The 22,038-nt window shown below is 36.0% G+C and overlaps 1 protein-coding gene across 6 annotated transcripts in view; it reads left to right on the forward strand.

Moving 5' to 3' along the window:
- LOC114648559 (nuclear receptor coactivator 7-like) overlaps positions 1–20,283 on the forward strand; it is a 193,516-nt gene extending 173,233 nt beyond the window's left edge. For 5 of the 6 annotated variants that reach the window (XM_051924804.1, XM_028797654.2, XM_051924803.1 and 2 more), the window contains 6 exons: positions 8,613–8,760; positions 12,658–12,783; positions 16,668–16,820; positions 17,424–17,519; positions 17,610–17,683; positions 18,619–20,283. In XM_051924804.1, the coding sequence (XP_051780764.1) occupies positions 8,613–8,760; positions 12,658–12,783; positions 16,668–16,820; positions 17,424–17,519; positions 17,610–17,683; positions 18,619–18,754 (733 nt within the window). In that variant the 3' untranslated portion in view covers positions 18,755–20,283. Of the gene's footprint in view, positions 1–8,612; positions 8,761–11,112; positions 11,267–12,657; positions 12,784–16,667; positions 16,821–17,423; positions 17,520–17,609; positions 17,684–18,618 lie in introns of those variants that run through there. The other variant, XM_028797656.2, reaches the window with a different exon arrangement.
- The last annotated feature ends 1,755 nt before the right edge of the window (positions 20,284–22,038 follow it).

Genomic DNA, 22,038 nt, shown 5'->3' on the forward strand with positions numbered 1-22,038 from the left:
TGGGCTCTTTTTGTAAGATAGTTACTATATATGTATATATATATATATATATAATATATATAAATAAAATATAATATCAGTTTCTGCCACACTTAGTATTAACTGCTTCAGAAAAGCTACATTTGCATTTAAACTTATTTTTTATCATGACAGAGCTAGCCTAAACATTTTACACTATAGAGATTGGAATTTGTATTTTTTGTCTAATATTGTCAATATGTACCATCTGAGCTAAGAACAGAACACAGCTTGGTAGGTCTTACAATGTTTAGTCTTCATTTAATGACTGTTTATGTAGAAAAATTAAGACAATGAAGTTCCAATTCTATAAGTACCGTATAGCAGGGGTCCCCAACCACCGGTCCGCGACCCACTACCGGGCCGCAGCCGTCTGACAGCCGGGCCGCGAGAGAACTGCCGGCAATGGAGACTCACTCAGACTTTTCAGAACTCTTGGTGGGCGGGGCTTTGCAGCGGCGCAGAGAGAGGAGAGAGTATTACAACAAAGTATTGTTACGGTCCCGATAGTTTCCCAGTATGACACGAGTCTATAGAAATCGCGTTACTACGAAGTACATTCAGCAGATGCTTTCATTTCAGTTGGTCTCGACCGTTACAGGAGATGGACGTCTGAAGCAGAGCTCCGCTTGCAGCGGCTTTAATTTCCCACGTATTTCACATTGTTTAGAGGTATCCTGTATTTAACCCGACCAAGGAACTTCCACTACAATATACAAGCATGAGTAACAAGAAGAAAAGTCAGAAAGAACCGGAAAAGAAACTTAAAGCTGCTTCAAAGTCTGGACAGACATCCGGCCCTGACTTGGAACAGGCAGACGAAGGCGCAGATCTCCTGGGACCCCGCTCCGTTGTTTCGTCTCCAGTCGAGAGTGAAAACGGGAGCGAAGGTGCAAGTGATACAGGTGATACATGTCGCGCTGGATCGCCGATTTCTGAGGTTCATTCGAGACTAGAAAAGGTCCTGCGGGATGTGCTTTCATCTACTCATCGCGAGCCTGCAGCACCTGCCGTAACAGGAGATGCTTTCATTACAATGAAGTGACCTTGAAATGCCTGAATGAATCATCCACAGAGCAGTTAGATCTGTGGTCACAGCTCAGATGTGCACGTTTGCACAACGATCCCCAAACAGAAACATTGTAAAAAAAAATTCTTTCTTTGAACTTTCCTCGTACTGTTTTTTTTTTTTTTGCTGTTTTTGTTTTCTGTGGTTTTCAGTGATACCTTTTGCTTATTGCTTGTCATCATTTGAAAAACATCCATTGGAATTTAACTCATTGTTACCCTCCTATAGAATATGGCAGACACGGAAAAAACGATAACAGTGTTAATGTTTGTGATGTGCAATCTGTTGGAATGGCAAATGCAAAGCATATGTCTTTGTTATATTCAAAAAAAGAAGAAAAATCTCGGGTTGCAAACGTATGCGAACTGCTTAATAATAATAGAAATGTAATGTAAATTGTGTATAAAAGTGTCCCCCCCGACCGGTCCGTGGAAAAATTTGCATCTAATAAAGTGGTCCTTGCTGTCAAAAAGGTTGGGGACCACTGCCGTATAGGACCAGTGATTTTAAGGAAACCTGTGGTATCTCTTTGGTAACATTGATTGCAGTGTGCAAGACATGCTGAAATTTTGTTAATCTGCATGTTATACAGTAAACGTTCTAGACTTCAGTCCTGGACACACTGTGCCTTTTGTCTCAACAACTATGTGCTTTAAATTTGACTCTTACCTTAATTTAGCAAGTAGAGGTTTCTGTGTTTTGATATCAATCCCAAAACTGGGTTTGCTCAATTTTTATTGTAATGCAGAAAGTAGGTGTGTATGGTGGATTCAAAAAGTATTTAGGCCCCTTCACTTTTTTCACAATTTCCTGTATTTTAGCTTTATACTAAAATCATTTAAATTCATTTTTAACACTTATTGCCCGAGTGACAAAGTAAAAATTGGACTTGGAAAATTATTTCAAATTTATTAAAAATAAAACACTAAAATATCACTTAGATAAAAGTTTTCAGACCCTTTGATATGACACTTGAAAACTGGTTCAGGTGCATCCAGTTCTATTGATCATTGTTGAGATTTTTTTTGGAACTCACCGGTGGTCAATTCAGTTGTTTGGACATGTTTAGGAAAGGCACACGGTCCTACAGTTGACTATATGCCTCAGAGTGAAAAACAATCCATGAGCTTGAAGTAATTGACTGCAGAACTTACAGAAAAGATTGTGTTGAGGCAAAGGTTCTGGAGAATAGCAAAAAAAAATCTGAAGTTCCCAAGAGCATAGTATCCTTCATAATTCTTAAGTGAAAGGAGTTTGTAACAACCACAATGTTTCCTAGAGCTGTCCACCCAGCCAAACTGAGCAATAAGGGGAGAAAGTACCATTGTAAGAGAGGTCACTAAGAACCTGGTTGAGCAACAGAGAACTTGTGTGGAGATGGGGGAAATTACCATAAGGAAATCATCACTGCAATGCTTCACAGATCTAGACAGAAGCCTCTCCTCAGTTAAAGACAAATGGAAGCCCCCTTTGAGTTTGGAAAAAATGCACCTAAAGGACTCTGTGAGAAACAAGATTTACTGGTCTGATGAAACCAAGTTTATCATGATGCCAAGTTTAAACTAGGCACCACTCATCACATGTGCAAAACTATTCCAACACTGTTGCTTGTTGAAGACAGCAATATGCTGTGAGGTTGTTTTTCAGTGGAGGGACTGGGGGACTAGTCAGGGCTAAGATAAAGCTGAATAGAGCAAAGGAGAGAGAGAGAAATATTTTTAATAAAAATCTGGTTCAGAGTGCTTTGATCCTCAGACTGGGCTGGAGGTTTACATTCCAACTGGACCATGACCACAAGCACAAAGCAAATATATTACAGCAGTGGTTTAGGGACAACCCTAGAAATATCCTTCAGTTGCCCAGCCAGAGCCCAGATTTGAACCTCTGGAGCAACTTGAAAATAGCTGTCTGCCGACAGTCCCCATTCAACGTTAGAGTCTGTGAAGATCTGCAAAGAAGAATAGCAGAAAATCTCCATATCCAACTTTGATAAGCTTGTCACATCATACCCAGAGGCTGGAATCACTGCCAAAAAGTTCTTCAACTAAGTACGGAGTAAAGGGTCTGAAAATGTGTCAATGTGGTTTATCAGCTTTTTTTATTTACTTTAATTTCTAAAGTCATGTTTTTTCTTTGTCATCCTGGGGTGTTGAGTGCTGCTTCACAAGGGGGGAAAGATGTTACTAGATCAAGGCAGCAACCTAGCAAAATTTGAAGGAAGTGAATGGTTTTGAATACTTTCAGAATCCACTATACATTACATGGAGACAACTTTGCGTGATTTTTTTTTTTCTTTCTTTTTTTGTTAAATCTTGATTTTAACATTGCCATTAGCATTATTTTCATTCCTCTTTTTCCATATGTTCTAATTATTTAGCCTTTAATTGTTATTGACTACACTTCTAAGATTCTAACACTAAAACAGATGCAGTTTTTCAGCATTTGGCATTATTTGCTTTGGAGTCTCCTTCTCTTGTTGTTAACTGTCATTATTAGGATACAATCAAGCTAAGGAAAAATGACAAAACAGTTAAACGTTTAAAGCTATGGCAAAAATACACACCTTTCTAAATTTTTTATAAATGTAAATCTCGCACCACTGCTCATTTCTAAATGTGGAATAAGAAAAGATAAAAACAAGACCAACTAATTAAACAATGAAGTCGGGTACAGGTAAAATGACTTGCTGATTGTGAAAGTGGTTGGAACAAAAACATGCAACCACAAGAACTGTACTTAAATGCAAAGTTCTACAGGATGTTTAACCTATTTCGCAGCATTTTATTCTATTAAAAAAATGGAAAATGGAAATCCGGCTGCTTAAAGCAAGAAATATTTTCAAATTACTGAGTTCAAACCAGAATTTGAAATTGTCAAGCAGAAAAACAGTTATCAGAAGTGGGTTTTGTGACAGTTGATAGAGTAAAGACACAGAATGCTCACTCTTCAGGTTTGTTTCACATTTTTTGAAAAAGAAAGTATTTTGGCTCTAGCTGCTCTTAACTTAAGCTTTATTTAACTAAGTGTATGTATACCGGAGCAGAGAGACCAGATAAAGATAACAAATAATTAATTGTTTTAAAACCTTATAAACCTGGATCAGTATTATTTGTGACATTTTGGTTGAATGCTATCTGCCTACACTGTTTCCTGTTTATGTAGCTTTTGTATCTTCCCAGGCTTACGTGCCAAGGAGAATCATATTTACCATTTAGTTGTATCTTTAGTATCTGCCTGAAAAGCTGATCTAAATGCTTTAGGTGATTATCTCTGTGTTCTTTGTCGGGTCATGTCCATAATATCTGAAAATCACAATATTGATTGAAAACTTAAAAATAAATGCTGCCTTTTAAATTCTGTCTTTCTTGATTATTTCTCAATACTATACAGGGCTGCATCAGGCCAGACAAAATTCTGCTTTTCCCATTCACACTTATCCTGACTAGCAGTTCTTTATTTCTTGAAGCCATCCTTGCACTACCCCTTTAATGAAACAGGGACATAACTAGGGCAGTGTATAATGATCAACTTTAAAAAATGTGCTACTCAAAATTTAACTTTGAAAATAGAACTACATTTTGGCAATGATCTGTACAAGAACAGACTTGAAGTTAATATGCAGATTTTATGCCAGGGTGATTAAAACAAGATGGGTGAATGAACAGTGGAAATTAAAGGTAGTACTGTAATTTTTTTTCTTTGTGTTTAACATTTTTTTTAAATCATGTAGTTTGCTGGACAGGAAATTTTTCAAATTCTGTTCACATTAGTCATAAGGACTTTGACATGTTTTGTAAAGATGTTATTGTGCGTTTTACTATTTTCATCCTCTGTACCAATGCAAAAGAAATAATTACTATATCAGCCACTGGTGTTGAAGTATTATGCACTATTCAATGAGGCATATACTTTCATTTTAATTACTTGCACTCTTTTGTTTGGTCAATATTAGAATAATCCCATACAGTACATAACATTTTTATGATATTCTTGAGGAACAAATAAAAAATAAAATTTTTAACATTTAAGCACTACACTACACATTCATTAGAAAATATTTTAATTGTATGCTCAGCACAGATCTTGATACAGGAACTGACATTATTTTTAATAATCCAGAAACAGCCAAAACTAAACTATTAAGAAAAAGAACATAGCAGTGCTACATCCTTGTAGTTTATAAACCCCAGATTAGATACCAGCCTGGAAGGCATCTGTGTGAGTGTCCAAAATTGCCTCATATTTCTGTAGGTTTCCTTTGGGGACTCTGATTTTTTTTTTTCTTCCCTGATGAAACATTACATCAGATCAGCTGACATTTCTTACTGTATATGCCTTGGTGTATGTGCTTGCCTGGTAATAGACTTGTTACCCATCCTCAACTCCCTCATGTCTGTACTTGTTTTGGCTGGTATGAATACACCTTAATGCTAATGGCACTGTATTGATAAGATAAATATTAAAATGGATGTATGCTGACATGCCTTGTTGCTGCCTGTTATAATTTTTCTCATGTGTTGCCATACAAAAAAAAGAAACAGATTGTTAGTGAAGAAGTAGACATCCACAAGAGATTAGTTAAAGATGACTCTTACAGAACCTCAGATAATGTCATTTTTCCAATAATTTGCTGTATAGGGACATTTTCATTGCATAGGATCATTACCACTTTAATTATTAAAACCTTTAATTATTCAGTGTAACCATTTCATGTTTCTTGTAGCTGACAAGATTTTTTTATATTACTTAAATGCTTTGGATCTCTGCATCTTACTTGATAAGGGCAGGTTTCAGCTCATTCTGAAAGAGCAGTTACAGAATTTACACTGGCATTATCCTCAGGGAAAATTACATTAATATTTTCTGATCTACATCATCACAAGGCCTATCATTTTGAAGATACTTTGGCAATCTGCATTCCAGTATCTGCAGATAAATAGCTTATTATTCAAAATTTGTATCATTGCCTGTCTTTAAGGTTCTCTTAATATAAATCTTGAAAAAAAGAGTTGAAGTACAGCAAAAATGAATGACATGTTTAATAAGTAAATATATATTTTAAAGTAAAGTGAGAAAGTGACTGCCTGGTAGCCCATGTTATCATTACACATTTAGTAACCTGATACCAAGTTAATTATGATACAAAATCAAAATTACTGTAGCATGGTATGGAGGTGAATAGTTTGTTTCTTATTAAAGAGCCATATATCAGACTTGATAGTTAAAGATTATTTTATACCAAGAAAGTCTCTGTAATTGATTTATAAATCATGCAAACAATTGCATTCATTTGATAGGGGATTCAATATTTCTGTTTTTGAGATTTTTTTGTTTTGTTTTTGGGGCACGTCTTCTCCGTGAACCCCACAGGCAATACATAGTTCCAAGTACAGCACTTAGCACCACCAAAACACTCTTCTCTCTTTTCTCTTTCCCCACCACTCCTCCAGAGCTTTGTCCTCCTTCCTTTGTCCTTTTGACTCTGGCCACTGAGTGGTGGTTGCTGGTTCCTTTTATGGCCCACAAGGAAGTACTCCAGGTGCTTCATCACCTGTTTGCAATTGCACTCCCGGGTAGGGCTGAAGATTAGTCCAGGTGGGCTGAGGGACCCTTGGTGGCCACCCCAGACCCCAGCAGGGCTGTGGAGAACTCCATTTCCCATGAAGCCCTGCAAGAGACTGAGGCACCACTCCAATGCAGGGGGGCAGCCATCCAGCGTCAAGGGGGAGGTACTGCACCATCCAGGGCAGCTCCCCCTGAATACACATCGAAGGGGCATCCCGGCTGGGCCTGGGAGCCGGCCGTCAGTCACTATATATATATATAATATAAAATATGCATGTATGACCAGCGGTAGACTGGTGCTGAGTTCAGTCTCTGATCCCTGTGACACTGAACTGGATTAAACATGTTCAATAATAGATGGATGGATTTCAATACCTTTTAAATGAATGAAGCAGCACATTTTGGCTGCTATACTCTGTGACTTGGCAGTTAGAAGTGCTACGTGATTTCTTACTGATGAGCCTGAATAATCTTCTGCTAAGGTGTACAACTCAAGTTAATAATCATCTACAAATGACTGACTCATTTTGATTAACTGTTCCCCTTGGTAAATGCTACTAAATAGCTTATCTTAGCTGAAATGTTTTACTATAAAAGCGCTTGGAAGAAGCAACCCCTTCACATTTTTGGGTAACTGGAAACTTGTTGCTTTCATCTTGAGCAAAGCTTGTGTATATCTGTGACAATGGGCATTGCTTATAGCATTGGAGAGTAAGTATTTGAAGGAAATTAGTGACTACTGAAGTCTATGTTACTGTCTTTTTCCTTTTTATTGGATATATGAATAACCATTTTATTTCAGTAAATTCTTAAAATACATGTTCTTGTGTAGCTGCTTGGACAGTGAGAAACCATCCCATACTTCTGGCATCATTATGGGAATTTGTTTTTCCCTATGATGTAACCTGTAATTTTATAATAAACTGTTAAATTGGTAGTTAAAAAAGAAGATAGTTTTACCCTGAAACTTTTCAGAATTTTATAAAGAGCACATTGTGAATTAACAGGTGGAAAACGCAGAGGTTTTGCATTGTTTTTACAAATTGCAAACTTTTTACTAATTCTGACATCTCATGCATAAAGTAAAGTCTGATCTATACATTAATTGTCAGTTGAGAATAAAATAGGTGGGATTTTCTCTTTAATTGCTGTGTTTTTCAGCTACTGGAAAAGGTTGACCAATGACTTTCTCTAATAACCTTATTTAGTATCAAACGTTTATCTCCTAGGAAGCACCTATTGTATTGTTTTTTTCCCCCTAAAATACATAATGATATGATTATTACCAAACTGAAAAGCTTCATGATTGCATATGGAAACTCTAAAAATAATTGATCATAATCCACTTCATGTTTGCTTCTTCGTGCCAATTTATAGACTATTGATTTTATTAATGAATTCCGTTTATTTACTTTTTCCAAAACTGGATTGGGGGACCCAAACCTTAAATTGGAGGAAACAATCCTAAAAGGAAGGCTATTTTATTACAGCGAAAACTCATACAACCACACTAATTCATACAGGGTCAATACAGAGTTACCATTCAACCTGACCAGTAGGTCTTAAAAGTATGGAAAAACGTCAGAATACCTAAAGAAAACACATGTAATGTAGACATCCTGCTTTCTGTTTTTGATATTTCCCATTCATGAAGAAAGCTGATGGAAATTGGTCATAATAAGCAGATGTGAATTTGGTTTTCTTTTTATATTTTTAGTTCATCTGCTTTATTTCTGCTTGGGTGAAACTTAACCAGTTTGATTTTTGTGAACCTGTCTGTATTGCTTAATTTTAACTAAATAAAAATAAATTTTAGCTGCTTGTTCTGGCTAAAATGGGTAGAATTTTCTATTTTATTTAAATATATGAGTTGGGAAATTAGTTTAAAATGAATGTGTGCTTATTAGTGGTAAGATAAGATAAAAAAACACTAAAATGTATTTAATAATTCTCTTTTCAGAGTGGATCACCTTTACACTTTTTTTGTTCAGTGGTCACCAGAGATTTATGGCAAGGATGCCAAAGAGCAAGGCTTTATTATCGTGGAAAAGGAGGAACTTGACATGATAGACAATTTTTTTAGTGACCCAGTCCCCAAAAGCTGGGAGGTAAGTTTTTCTTTTAACCCTCACAGTTAATGAGTACTTCTCAACATTAGTAATTAAAAGTTAAAATTTTTGTGGCTGCTACATAGCATTTGAAGCCTTTGAAATATATCTTATTTTTTAACAACATCCATGATGGGGGATTATTTATGTTGTGTGTAGTCAGTCTGAATAAAAGAATCATGCTGTAGTTCATTATCTGAAGTGTTTTTTTTTTCTACAATTGGCAATTGACCTGGGACTTGTCAGTAGTATCTCAAAGCTCCTAAGTGTCTCAAATACTGACCCAGTCACTGTCTATGTAGAGTTTTCATGTTCTAAATTGGTTCAGTGTGAGAGGATGTGGGTGAGCAAAAAATAGATAGAATTGCATGAAACAGAGGAAGTATCAGTTGAGTGTAGTAGATCACCTTGTCAGTGAAACCTCTAGCCTACAATCTGAATACTATAGTTCAGCTCTTTCTCTAAAATATATAACTAGACTATTCACAAATTTCAAGAAAAGTTAAAATTATCATAGTATGAGAAATATTAAACTGCACTCCTTTCACCATGGATTGAACCACCTGACAGGTGGAAATCCATATTTGGAAATCCATATTCAACTCCAAGAACTCTGCAGTTACCTGTAACATTTGAAATGTATATAATGCTGATAGAAGATAGTTAGGAGATGACATCTGAAAAGAGAAGAGAAACGCTCAGAAAATGAATACCTTTAATAACATGCTATGACACTATAAACCTGAACATTCGGGATATCCTTGTTGTGGTGTTATGGGTCCACAGCTCTTCCATCAAAGGCCGTTTTTATTTTAAATAAATAATCGCCGCGCTCGCGGCTGAGGAGGGGGCGTGGTGGTTGTAGCAAGCACAGGTGGGAAACTGCCCACATCCATGATTGTTCCTGTGGCTAATGGGCTGCAGCTGCTATGTTCTCTCCACATATATAGAGAAGCGCGAGCGGGTTAAAGGGGTGAAAAGAAGTAAGAGAAAGAAACGGAGGTTGCTGGAAGTAGCAGGAGGAGAAAGTCGGTGCGGGAGAGCGAGCGAGTGCAGGCTTGTCAGCAGCTGTACTAGTAGCTTGGGTGTATGGCCGACACCCGAAGTGTAGCAGCAGTGGTCGCTCCCGCAGAGTTGTTTCTGCAGGGCGGGAGTGACCAGTAGATGGATAACTCTCCGCGGAAGGCAGCGGGAGTCGGACTTGGGGCGAGTATTCCACAGCATGAGCACCCTGGTTGCTGTGGAACCCAAGTCGCTGGCTGGAAGAGCCTACCGGAGCCAGGGATCGGTGAGGCAATCCAAATAGCATAGGCAGGCAGAAAGAAGGACAGCTGCAAGGAGGGCGATTCTCCTGTAGAGCGCCCATACGGGTATAGCAGGGGAGTTGCCAGAGGACAGAAGACACTGGGCTTTTTGATTTTAACATTGTTATTTCCTGTACTGTTTTACCTCGTGGTTTTTAGAAGAGTTTATTGATTTTAACCTCCACTTTTCATTTAATGGATTATTTATTTATTTATTGAAGGAACTGCACAGCACTTTATTTGAACACTTGTTTTGTTTTAATAAAAGCACTTTGCACTCTATAACCATCCTCTTGCTCAATTGTTTATTGCCCCACTGTCTAGCTCATCGGTGACATTACCGACGGTGTTGGGTTCAAGGGCTCCCAAACAACCGATGGGAGCATGGAGCTGAACCCACATCGTCACACTTGTTTAGAGCATTTTTATTTTCAGTATCAACCCTTGTATATCTGTGTTTTTAAATGTCTGGTGTTTATAAAAGACACCCCATGAACATAGGGACCAAGATTTAATTCTACAGCTTTCCCTTCCCCCTTCATATGTTAAGCGTGTGCAGCTTCCATTTAAGGATAATCATCCACTATTTCTAAAATTTGAGTTTAGATCGAAAACCAGTATAAGAACAGGGTTAAAACATTAGGAACTTGTGGCATATTTAAATATAACACATAACACGAGGCACTCATCTTTAAACTGAATAAAGAAATATGGCATAGTTTTACATATATAAGTAAAAAATCAAGAACAAATATACTGAAAATGTCAGGCCAACCTCTACAGTTTCCTACTAATATGTAATTTTCTTTATGATTTAGCAAAGAAGTAGCCAGGGGCACACTGTAGTCAACATTTGTTCAATAACTGACTTCCTACACATCCATAGTTGAACCACTTCTGAAGAGTAATATAATATGATTTCCTGTACTAACCATATATGGGCATCCAAACCCCTACCACTTCCAGGAATATTTACTTTCTATTTTAGAAAGAAACAAAACTTATTCCACTAGCTTAATGTGTCAGATCCTGGCTATATAAATAATTGCCAGCCTGTGTCACTTGGCAAACAAGATGCAAGCATGACTGGACATGGAAAGCAGCTGCTAACTAAAACGCTTTTCACATTGAAAGGACGACCGATGCTACCTGATATCCAGATAGTATATTACGCAAATAAAAATAAAGATCCTTTTGTGGAGGTTGGACTTTTTTATTTACTATGAGAGATTCTGGGTCCTTGTTACAGTTTTTTAAGTGTTTAATAGTAAAATATATGAAATGCATGTTTTATTTCAGTCAGAGTAAACTAATTTCATCACTTTTTTGTGTTTTGCTCTGGCAATATTTAAGCAAAGGTGTGCAATGGGAGTGTGAATGTGATATTTACTAGTATATGAAATGTATACAAAATACTAGCAGTTATTTTTTGTTATTTCTTTTGAGATCCACTAGCTGACTGATTGCAAAGGCATTAGTTATACTCTTCTTTTTTCATTTCAGTGTTAGCATTTATCCATGTTAACTTTTGTTTATTTCCAACTCTTCAGCACACTGCATGAAGTTTCCCATGTGAAAAGCAAGGAGTGTTAAGGCAAAATGTATTGATAAGCATTATAAAAGCAATTGCTGGTTACAGGATGATCTCTTAGAAATATTTATAAACATATATAAAAACATCAAAATAGCAAATGTATCCTTTGTAAATGTTGTTATATTTTTGTTTAGAATTATTAGGCTAGTTGTGAATTTACAAAGAAAAAAATTGTCCTCATAACTTTGTGAAAAGAAAGTGGGGCTTTTGAATATCATAACCCATTCAGCTGCAAGGCATACTGTGAAAGAGACGCTCCAATTACTACATCCCATATCTAACTGGCAGGGGCAACTGCTGAAGGCCCAACATGTAAAGAAAGATCAAATCCATTTTGTAAAAAAGTTATTGAAGCAGATCTTTGGTATAAAGCAGTAGAAGTTACTGTGTTTTAGTTAGTGATTGTTTTTTGCTTTGCATTAAGCAAGCATTATCACAAAGCATTTTACACAGCAAACAAGAAAACTGCGCATATCAATAAAAGTTATAATGTTAAAACCCAATACAAGTAAAAAACCGCAGAATGGAGATGGAAGTCAAATTACTATACGTGACTTATGTCCTTGATTTTCTACTACAATTGTTCTAGTCATTATAAACACTTGTTGAAAGTAAATTCATGTAATAATATAAGCTTCTATGGTTTGGAAATTTATATATATTTAACTATTATTTGAACCTGCCTCTGTAGTACATATTTCAGGAGGTCAGCATTGGATGCAAGGTAGGAGCTAACACGGATTAGGAAGATAGTCCATAGTGGAATAACTTGCATCACGCTTAGATCTAGCAGTCTTTGGAACTGTAAGAAGAAAATGGTTTCCGGCATAAATACCCACATGAGTGGTGGGAAAAACATCCAAGGCCCATAAATAAGGCACCACTACCAATAATTTATCTTGTAGTTTTATTGTGTTATATTTGCATTAAGAAAATATGTATTTTCTTACAGAATGTAATGTAGAAGAATATAAATTATGCGTTATTTTTAAACTGCAGATTATTACAATAAATGAGGCAAAGCGACGACAGAGCTGTGGGAGCTATGAGGATGAACAGCTGGAGGATCTTCTTCCAGTCTTAAAGGACCAAAGTGCACTATTAGATGATATTCATGTCGAAAAGGTGGGTTCTGAATAAATGGCAACATTTATTTCTTAGATTCTTTTAGTAATATACTGTACTTGTTGGCTTTGGTACATAAATGTTGTTAAAGTTTGTTTTGGCAGGGTTTTCCTGTTTTTAAAAAACAAATGGAGACTCTAGGCATTCACGAATAAATTACTGTGAATGTCCATACATGTGATAGAGAGCTGAAATCTATAGCCTATCCTGACAGCCTGAAGTGCAGAGCAGGAAGCAGAACTGAATGGTGCATTAGTCTATTGAACTCCTCCCAGACATGTTTCAAGCTGACTTAAACATCTTTTGAAAACTGATGTAATCATGGCAAGAATATGCCAAGTAAAAGCATACACAAAGCGGACGAGGATTGTAGCTCCGTCTATTGGAGCACATGTCAAACTGAAATCAACATTGCTTGTACTGTTTACTCTAATATTTATATGTACATTCTCAAACCGACTTGATGCAATTTAAGATCATGGTGTGGGCAGAGCCAGAATAGGGTACAAGTCCATCGTAGAACACACACTCACACGCGGGTGCGCACACACACCCACACACATTCTAACACACACTGGGGTCAGTTTAGTTAATCCATTTACGATCACATCTTTGGGACATAGGGAGAAAACTGGAGCACTTGGAAGAAAGACCACACAGACACCAAACATCATCCACGTAAGAACTAGATATGTAATTCGAATACCAGGACACTGGTTCTGTGAGGCGTCATTGGTGACCACCCCAGAGACACATAAATTGTACAATTTAATTTATCTTTTACTTTTTGACACTTATCCAATGTAAGCTGTGATAGTAGTCACATAAAGTAACATTCAGTGTTGGGGATAATCTGTTAAAAGTAACTTGAGGGATGCAATACAGTAACTTCTTCGTATTCACAGGCAGTGTGGCATAGTGATTAAGGCTTTGGACTTCAGCGTTTGAAGTTGTGGGTTGAATACCTCCACGGTATGCCCTCCACGATTGTGAAAATGTGACACTTTAAGAGCAGATTTCCGTTCTTAAAATGTCACATTTTCACAATCGTGGAGGGCACCTGCCCCTTAGGTTGCTTTACATGTACATTTACTTATTATTACTTCTGTTCTTAAAGTGTCCATTTAGTTTTAATCCAACAATTTTCTATAGATGTGTTGAAACTGTGTGGTCTGTTGTTGCAGTGATCAGGGCTCACACTGCAAATTTTGGGGACTTGTGATAGGGAAGGGATAAAGGGGATGGATGTTATTTATTTCAAAGCACATGAAGGACTGCTTGTATTTACAAAAACACAAGAAAAATATCAAATGTAACTTGTGCATCTTCTCAATTTCATGAAGCTTCTTTTATAGGCTTAGGATTTAATAACAAATGCTGGCCAGTGAAATGTACAGTTTTTATACAAAAGAAAAAAAACTAATGCACTGTTAATAACTTTTTACATTTTATAATAATTATATAATATTAAGTTACTTATTTTGTAAGTAATGAGTAATGTAACCAAGTTTCTGTTAAAAATAACATTCTCCAATATTGGTAAAAGTAAATACTGTATATATGAGTGTACTAATCAGCAGGAGGTATACATATACTGTATATGTTGTAATAGACCCTGCTAATTTATAGGAGCATTGTCTGGAATAATCTGACCCAAAATTCATCCTTTCTTTAAAGGGAATTGTGTTGTGACTTTTGTTTACAGAAGCAAATCACAAAAAGCAGTTCCACTGTGATAGACGGGGTTTTATTTGTAATGCTTTACACCTAACACAGTGAGGTACACAAATCAAATGGCTGTGTCTCCATTCTAACCAGTTTTATTTCAAAGAGGTGCATGGTCCTAAAATAAAGTGCATGGTCCTAAAATAATGGCTTCTTTTAGATGCCATGCAAATCACATTCAGCTATCTAAGCAGAGTGTCTGAGCTCTTCTGAATTTATAACTGGAGTGCGAAAGGGTACAAATGGAAAGTTGTCATTTAGGATATTTTAAATTAAACAGTTACATGAATATAAATATTCTCAGAGAGATTTTCTGCCCCTTGTGTAAGTGCATCCCTTAGTTACCTTGTACTGCATTTATCACTGTTCTGCTGTATTTTTGGTGATAAAAATTGAAACATAACATTAAATTATTTCATTTCTATGTTACACATTCATTTCTGGTTGTTTTTAATTTTATCATAGACAAAAATAAAGGATAAGATTGATATTTTTCAACTCAGTTATTTCTTCATACATACAGTACGTACATGGTATATATGCATTTGCCATGCAAATTTGTGTGCTAAAGTTAAGTGATTTCTTTAAATTGAAAAAAATAAATAGCTAGCCCAGCAAGCTTATGGGGCACAGGGTACCACCAGTAAAATAAAAAACCTAAAACCTTGGCAAAAGATTTAATGTAAGAAAACATGCCTTCTATGTTTCCAATGCATGCGTGTGACACCAAAAGCGACCTGGAAATAATTATTTTTTCTCATATCCCTGGTACTAATGTTCTCAAGATAAGGATACATATTCTGTTCTCTAGTGTGAGTTCTCACATAAATATGGAAGTAAATCTAAATAAAACCAACCACTTGACACAAACAGCTTACTGTGATTTGGTCTTTTGAGAGGAAACAATACCTTGTAGGGTGAAAATGTGTTGTGGAAAAAGACAAGGACTGAGGTAGTGCGCACAACTGGTGTTCTTTTAAAATGGCTGCATCTCATAATGTCATTTGTGAACAAAAGAAAAACATCCATCCATCCATTTTCCAACCCGCTGAATCCAGACACAGGGTCACGCATAAACTATTTTACAATGTGTACAGAATTGCAAGAAGCAGATCAATACTTGACAACTGTCTTCATTTGAAAAATTGACATATTCTGAAAGTTTTATTTTTAAAAATGTATAGAAAATTCTTAACTTCGGAGCATAATTTCATGTGGCATATATATATATATATATATATATATATATATATATATATATATATATATATATATATATACACACACACACTGTGTATGTACCATGTTGGTGAAGAAATCAATTTGACTTGGAATTAAAAAACAAAGTTGTTTAAGTATTTGATGTAGTCCACCCTCTAGAGCTGGGATGGCAAACTCTAGTCCTGGTGAGCCGCAGTGGCTGCAGGTTTTCATTCTAACCCTTTTCCTAATCAGTGACCAGTTTTCACTGCTAATTAACTTCTTTTTCCTTTCATTTTAATAGCCCTGTTTTTAAGGATTCGGTGCTCTGAATTAATTATTTTCTTCATTAAATGACAGCCAAACAGAAATCAAATGTGAAACAAGACAACAGTTGACCAGCTAAATTAGTGCTTCAAACTCCAACTAATTTCACTCCAACCAGTTTCTTAATGATTAGCCAATTCTTGCTGTTAATTAAACTCATTATTTAATTCTATGGCTTGTTGCTGCTCTCATTCTGACACAGCAGACATTTCCATAACTGTTGATTTTCTGTTTTTTCTAAGAACACCGTCAAAATGTTTTGGGGACCTGAGAGATCAACCTTACTGAGACCTTCACCTTTCTTTATTTTCAGATATTGTGTGATGGGCACGGGTGAGCTGGTCATGTGGCACCTTGTTTTGTGTCTCATTATTGTTTGGCAGCTAATTAAAGAAAAAGAAACAATTAAGGGGCCTGAATAAAGTTAATTAAAATTAAGGCAAAAGAAGCAGCAAAAACTAATGAAGAAGATGGTTAGAATGAAAACCTGCAGCCACTGCGGCACTCCAGGACTGGAGTTTGCCACCCCTGCTCTAGAGTGTAAAATTATTTTTGCAGTACATAGTCTTGTTTTTATCCTAGAACTGTTGTATTGCAGGGATATGTTGTGCTAAAATGTGTTTCTCTTTCAGTTGGCAGCACACCTGCCTGCAAGAACTCAAGGTTATCCATGGCGATTGGCATATAGCACAGTACTACATGGCACCAGCCTAAAAACTCTATATCGCAACATGGCTGAGCTTGACAGTCCTGTAATTCTAGTGATCAAAGACATGGACAATCAGGTATAATTCCCATATGGACATTTACATTCTGCTGTTCCTTATAAATATATTTTGATATTTTAATGGTTTTGGAATGGTTTGAAGTCCACAAGCAAACTGAAACAAAAAAGCTGATTTTATACAACATTATTACTTTTCAATTGTATGACAAATAAAAACATCATACATGGAAAAAACGGTCTAGCTTATCCAGATGCTTCTGGAAGTATGCTTCATATCTGACAGGCAGGTATAAAGATATTTACAACAGATATTATCACATTTATACGTTTTGTCAGTTGCATTGATTTTTTTTTTCTCGAAACTATATATTTTAGGAATAAACCTGAAGACAATTGTAATTGGACGTTTAAAGGTATATAATGAAAATGATCAAAAAAAGCAAACATTATTTGCATTATTTTATGAAACATTCTATAATAACGGGTACCCCAGGGGGCTTCTACTTGTACATTACAAGACACAGGAACATTTTTATAGCTGCCTTACAAGTACATTTGCCCTCTTGCTAAGAGCCATTCATTAGGCCTTTGCTGGAATGTGAAATCCACATGGTCAGTCATAATGTTAACTGTTTTGTTTTCTTAACAATCTCTTCTGCAGGTTTTTGGAGCTCTAGCATCTTCCCCTTTCAGAATAACTGATCACTGTTATGGGACAGGGGAAACATTTTTATTCACTTTTAACACAGACCTTAAGGTAACTTACAAGACCATTGTGTAAAATGTTAATTGTAACATCCAAAGCTTTGAAAAATAAACACTAAACATTTTTTTAATCAAATAATAGGTTTTCCATTGGAGTGGTGAGGATTCATATTTTATTAAAGGAGATAAGGATTCATTACAACTTGGAGCTGGAGGGTAGGTATTCTCAAAATAAAATTAAATTCAGCAGTTTTAACTTACAAATTCGATAAAGGAAAAAGCTGAAGGGGAGAGCTGGTATACATTTATTGTAATGGCTGTCAGTCCCAGTTCTGTTAGAGTTGCAGTTACAAAGAGACCTATGGATGCAGCAATTTGTAAAATCTTAATCATTCACTTTGCCGTTATGAAACTTGTATAATCCACTTTAGGGTTTTTACAGGGGCTGGAGCTCATGCTGGCATCCTCAGGCACAAGGCAGGACACCCAAGTTTTTTCAGTTGTGTTTCAAACTTCACCATTCTCGAATTTTAAGACTTTATTTTATTGTTACATTGCTCTTGATTAGTCAGAAGTTAATCAGGTATATTATTTAATTAATCTTTTGTAAAACGCTCCTTATAAAGTGCTTTCTGATAAAAGAGCTATATCACATAAACATCAAGCAAATTTAATTACTCTGCTAAACCTACTAACTGAACATTTTCAATTTTTAAACCTCACCTTTTCTTTGTATCTCATACATACTGTTTTGAGGTTTTTTATGTAAATGCTGCTGTATATGGGATGAAATCCAGTTATGTAAAGTTGCTGAATTTTTTTGTATCCAAAGTGACTTCTAAATCACAAATGTTTTTCAATCAGTTGCAGTTGGAAGGTTAAGTAGTTCAGTCAGTGTCACACAGTGAGTTAGTTATGGAGACTGAACCAGCACCCTTACCATTTCATAGTCCATCTCTCTCCTTATACTATACATGTGTTTTTTAACAACTGGCAATGAAAGTGTTATTTTTTGATCACATCTAATGACTACATACTTTTTCTCAGGTGTCCAAAACAACATGCAAAGGGTTCTGCAAATAAAATTGGGACCATTTCCAACAGGTCACTACATTTTGTAATAAAGTTTTATTTGCCTTCTCTTTTTGCAGGGGGCATTTTGGTTTGTGGCTGGATGCCGATTTATGTCGAGGCTGCAGCAGTCCCTGTGAAACGTTCAACAATGAAACTCTATCAAAAAGAGAAGACTTTGTCATTCAAGACCTGGAAATTTGGACCTTTGACTGAAAACCAATGTGAACAACTGAACTACCTTAGTCTTGTGCTTAATTTATACACCAAGGGCTAACATTCGGCTGAGTTAAAGCACTAAAGGCTGCCTGCCCTTTCTAATGCAGCATCTTCAATCCTGCCTTGCTCATTGCATGCTGTTGGTTGATCGTAAGCTGCTTTATAAAACCAAGTCCACATTATGTGAGAAAAGGAACCTCCTGCTGCAAAGGCAGAAGACTGTGCAGCTTCCTTTGTGCTGTGTTATGGAACTGGTCTGACTGAGAGCTAAAGAGCTCAAGGACTGTTTTAGTTGAAGGGAGCCTTATCTGCAGAATTGTTGTTAAGCTTATTAAATATTCATTTGCTTTGTATTGATTTGTAATGTAATGCTGAACAAATCTTGAGTAAGTTGCCTACAAATTGAATTGCTTAACAGCAGACAGGTAGAAGTGCACAAAAGTGTTCAAAACTGGAGAAAAAAACGAATTGGCATTCCAGGAGTGGCTATCTGAAACTTTTGCTTCATTTCCATGCTGTGTGTCCGAATGTGGCCTTTTTAGTACCCAGGGAACAAAGTTGGATTATTATAAAGCTGATATTCATAGACTGAAAATGTATTTGACTTAATTTTAACCCTCAAATGAGTAAACCATATTAATTGTATAGATTTTTTCCCTTTTTTTTTTTTTTTTTAAACTGCAATATTTTTGACTTGTGTTCATTCCAGTACATTGTGTGATCCATGTGGCTTCTTTTTTTATGAGATTCGGAATGGGCGATCTTTCAGTGCTGGCACTGAATTGTCTGACATTTAGATTTTTTGTTTTTGTTAGAATTCATGTTTTTTATATTTTAAATGAAAGTTGGCCTGATTTAACCCAGTGGGTAAATAAGTAGGATCCTAATTCTGTGTACAATAATTCTTGGCTTGAAAAGAAAGTATATTGAAATGTGAAACTACCTGAAGGCAAGGCTATGACCAGAAGGAAAAACACACTAAAAGGCAAAAAAAAAAAAAAAATCGCTCAGTGTTTTTTTTGTTATCTTAAGCTTGGATCAAGCATGATACAGGGTATCTCACTGCAAGCTGGTTTTATAATTAAGTAAAAAAAAATATAAATGAACATTTTGAGCTAACATTGTTTTTAAAATGTGTCACATGTTAAAAGCAAGGTGCTCCATTGGATATTTGTTATTTGTTCTAGTGACAAAACATCCCATTTCCCTGCTTTAGCAGCACTGATAATTGGCTCTTCTGATGTTCCAATCTTTCTTTATCATCATGTAAAGAGAATCCATTTTTTATTCCATATTTACAACTACATTTAAACGATTGCTACTACTATATAATGGTAATATTTAATTATTTCTTTACATGTTTTGCAAGAAAATGCAAGCGCACTGTTTACAAGACCCACTATGTACAGCAGTTCTTACTGTGTTCTTTGTGAAACCAGTGCTATATTCTCTGATCTGTGGTATTACCAAAATTGCATTGATTGTGACAGAAGCACTGTTTTCAATAAACACATATATGCATAACATCTACATTTAGTGTGTCTCTTGTTTTTTTTGTTTTTTTTTGTGGTTTGTTTTTTTTTTGTTTTGTTTTGTTTTCAGCTGAAGATGTTCTTCAAGGTATTCAGCAGTAGCTTTGCTTTACTAATGTACATTAAAATAACAAGAAAAACCACATGGAACACAGTTTCAGCCTAATCCTCCAATACCTACTGAACACCAGGTTTCTTTTTAGTTTGGATTAAATATGTCACACATGGATATATACAGTAAATCCACTGGCTCAGTATTGCCTTCTGACTGGAATTGTGACAGCTACACTGAATGCTAGGAGTGCCCAGGGTCTTTGCAGGATTATCAATGGGCTCATAGTATGTGAATGTTACCTACAGTAAGCTACTTAACAGATTTGAACCCCAGACTGTTCAATAGGTCAAGGTGTATGATAATGCCATGAAAGGTGAAAGTCTTTGTGTTGTAAGTCATAAAACACTGTGAGACCAATAACATAGATATTTAAACTACTATATCCTTACAGGGTGAGGGTTAGCTGCTGAAGGGTTAAATAAAGTAAATCTTTATAGATATAGAAACTAAACTGCTGAGGGACAAGTGTAAACGAAAGAGTGCTAAATCTGGTCTTTGCCTAACAAATGCCACTTAAACTGCAATTACCAAAATGCAACAGTAAGATTTTGCATGTCTTATGTTTTGAGTAGAATTGCTGAAACCCCCACTGCATGATGTGTTGAAGGTTCTAAACAAGACTGCTGTTTATTCTTCTAGAGCAACTTCTTTCACCACTTATCTTTCACCCACAATATTTTTTCTTTAAATCAGCCTTACTGTACATTATTTGTGATTATTGTCTAATCAATGTGTTAAGCTAATAAGTGGAAGCCAATTTAATAAAAATAAATGCAATTATCATGATATTCTAAATCCAGCTTAAATCAATTCAGGGTCGTGAGAAGCTGGGACCTGTCCCACCAAGAACAGAAATTGGCAGTTAACCTAACACACAGGTGTTTGGGAACGTGAGAGAAAAACTCACGCCGACATGGTGACAACACCAGATGGACAATGACCAGGCGGAGGATTTGAACCCAACATGTTGGATGTAAAATGGTGTGCTAAGCAAGTAGTTTTTTCATTCATGGCAGCCATTCAGTTTTATGAGCAAAATTATTTAGTCATTCAGCACTATCAGTTGCAAGCATTCAAGGCCCCTGAAGCATGTATAAATGTATGCAAATTACAATGTTTAGTGTTCGTATGAGAAAATAATACAATTATTTCATACCTTTTGTGTACATTCAGAAGCATTAAGCTCACAGTTCTCAAAGAACATAGTAAAAATTAAATATGATTTGTTAATGCATGGGGAAACTTTCCCAAAGTTAATGAAAAGCAATATTTCATATAAAGCAATATATAACTGTATATATAGCAATATATAAAGCAATCCTTAGGGATCAATATGACCTAGTGAATTAATTCTACCAATAACCTCCTAGATTCCGAAGAACCCGAAAGGAAATCTATATTTTTTTCATGCACCACATTGTAGCAAAATAGTGTTGCTGCCTTCCAGTTCCACAGTTTTTGGTTCAAACCCCACCTGAGGTACTGTCTCGGTCAGAGCTGCTCAGTTCTCCCTGTGTCTGTGTGAGACTTTCTCCAGGTCTACTGGTTTTCCTCCAAAATACAAAAGTTGTGTTTTAGGTTAACTGGTGATTTTAAAATGGTCACGTCTGTGTGGATTGCGCCCTGCAATGGAT

The sequence above is a fragment of the Erpetoichthys calabaricus genome, chromosome 3 (assembly GCF_900747795.2).
Source record: "Erpetoichthys calabaricus chromosome 3, fErpCal1.3, whole genome shotgun sequence".
Classification (NCBI taxonomy): Eukaryota; Metazoa; Chordata; class Cladistia; order Polypteriformes; family Polypteridae; genus Erpetoichthys; species Erpetoichthys calabaricus.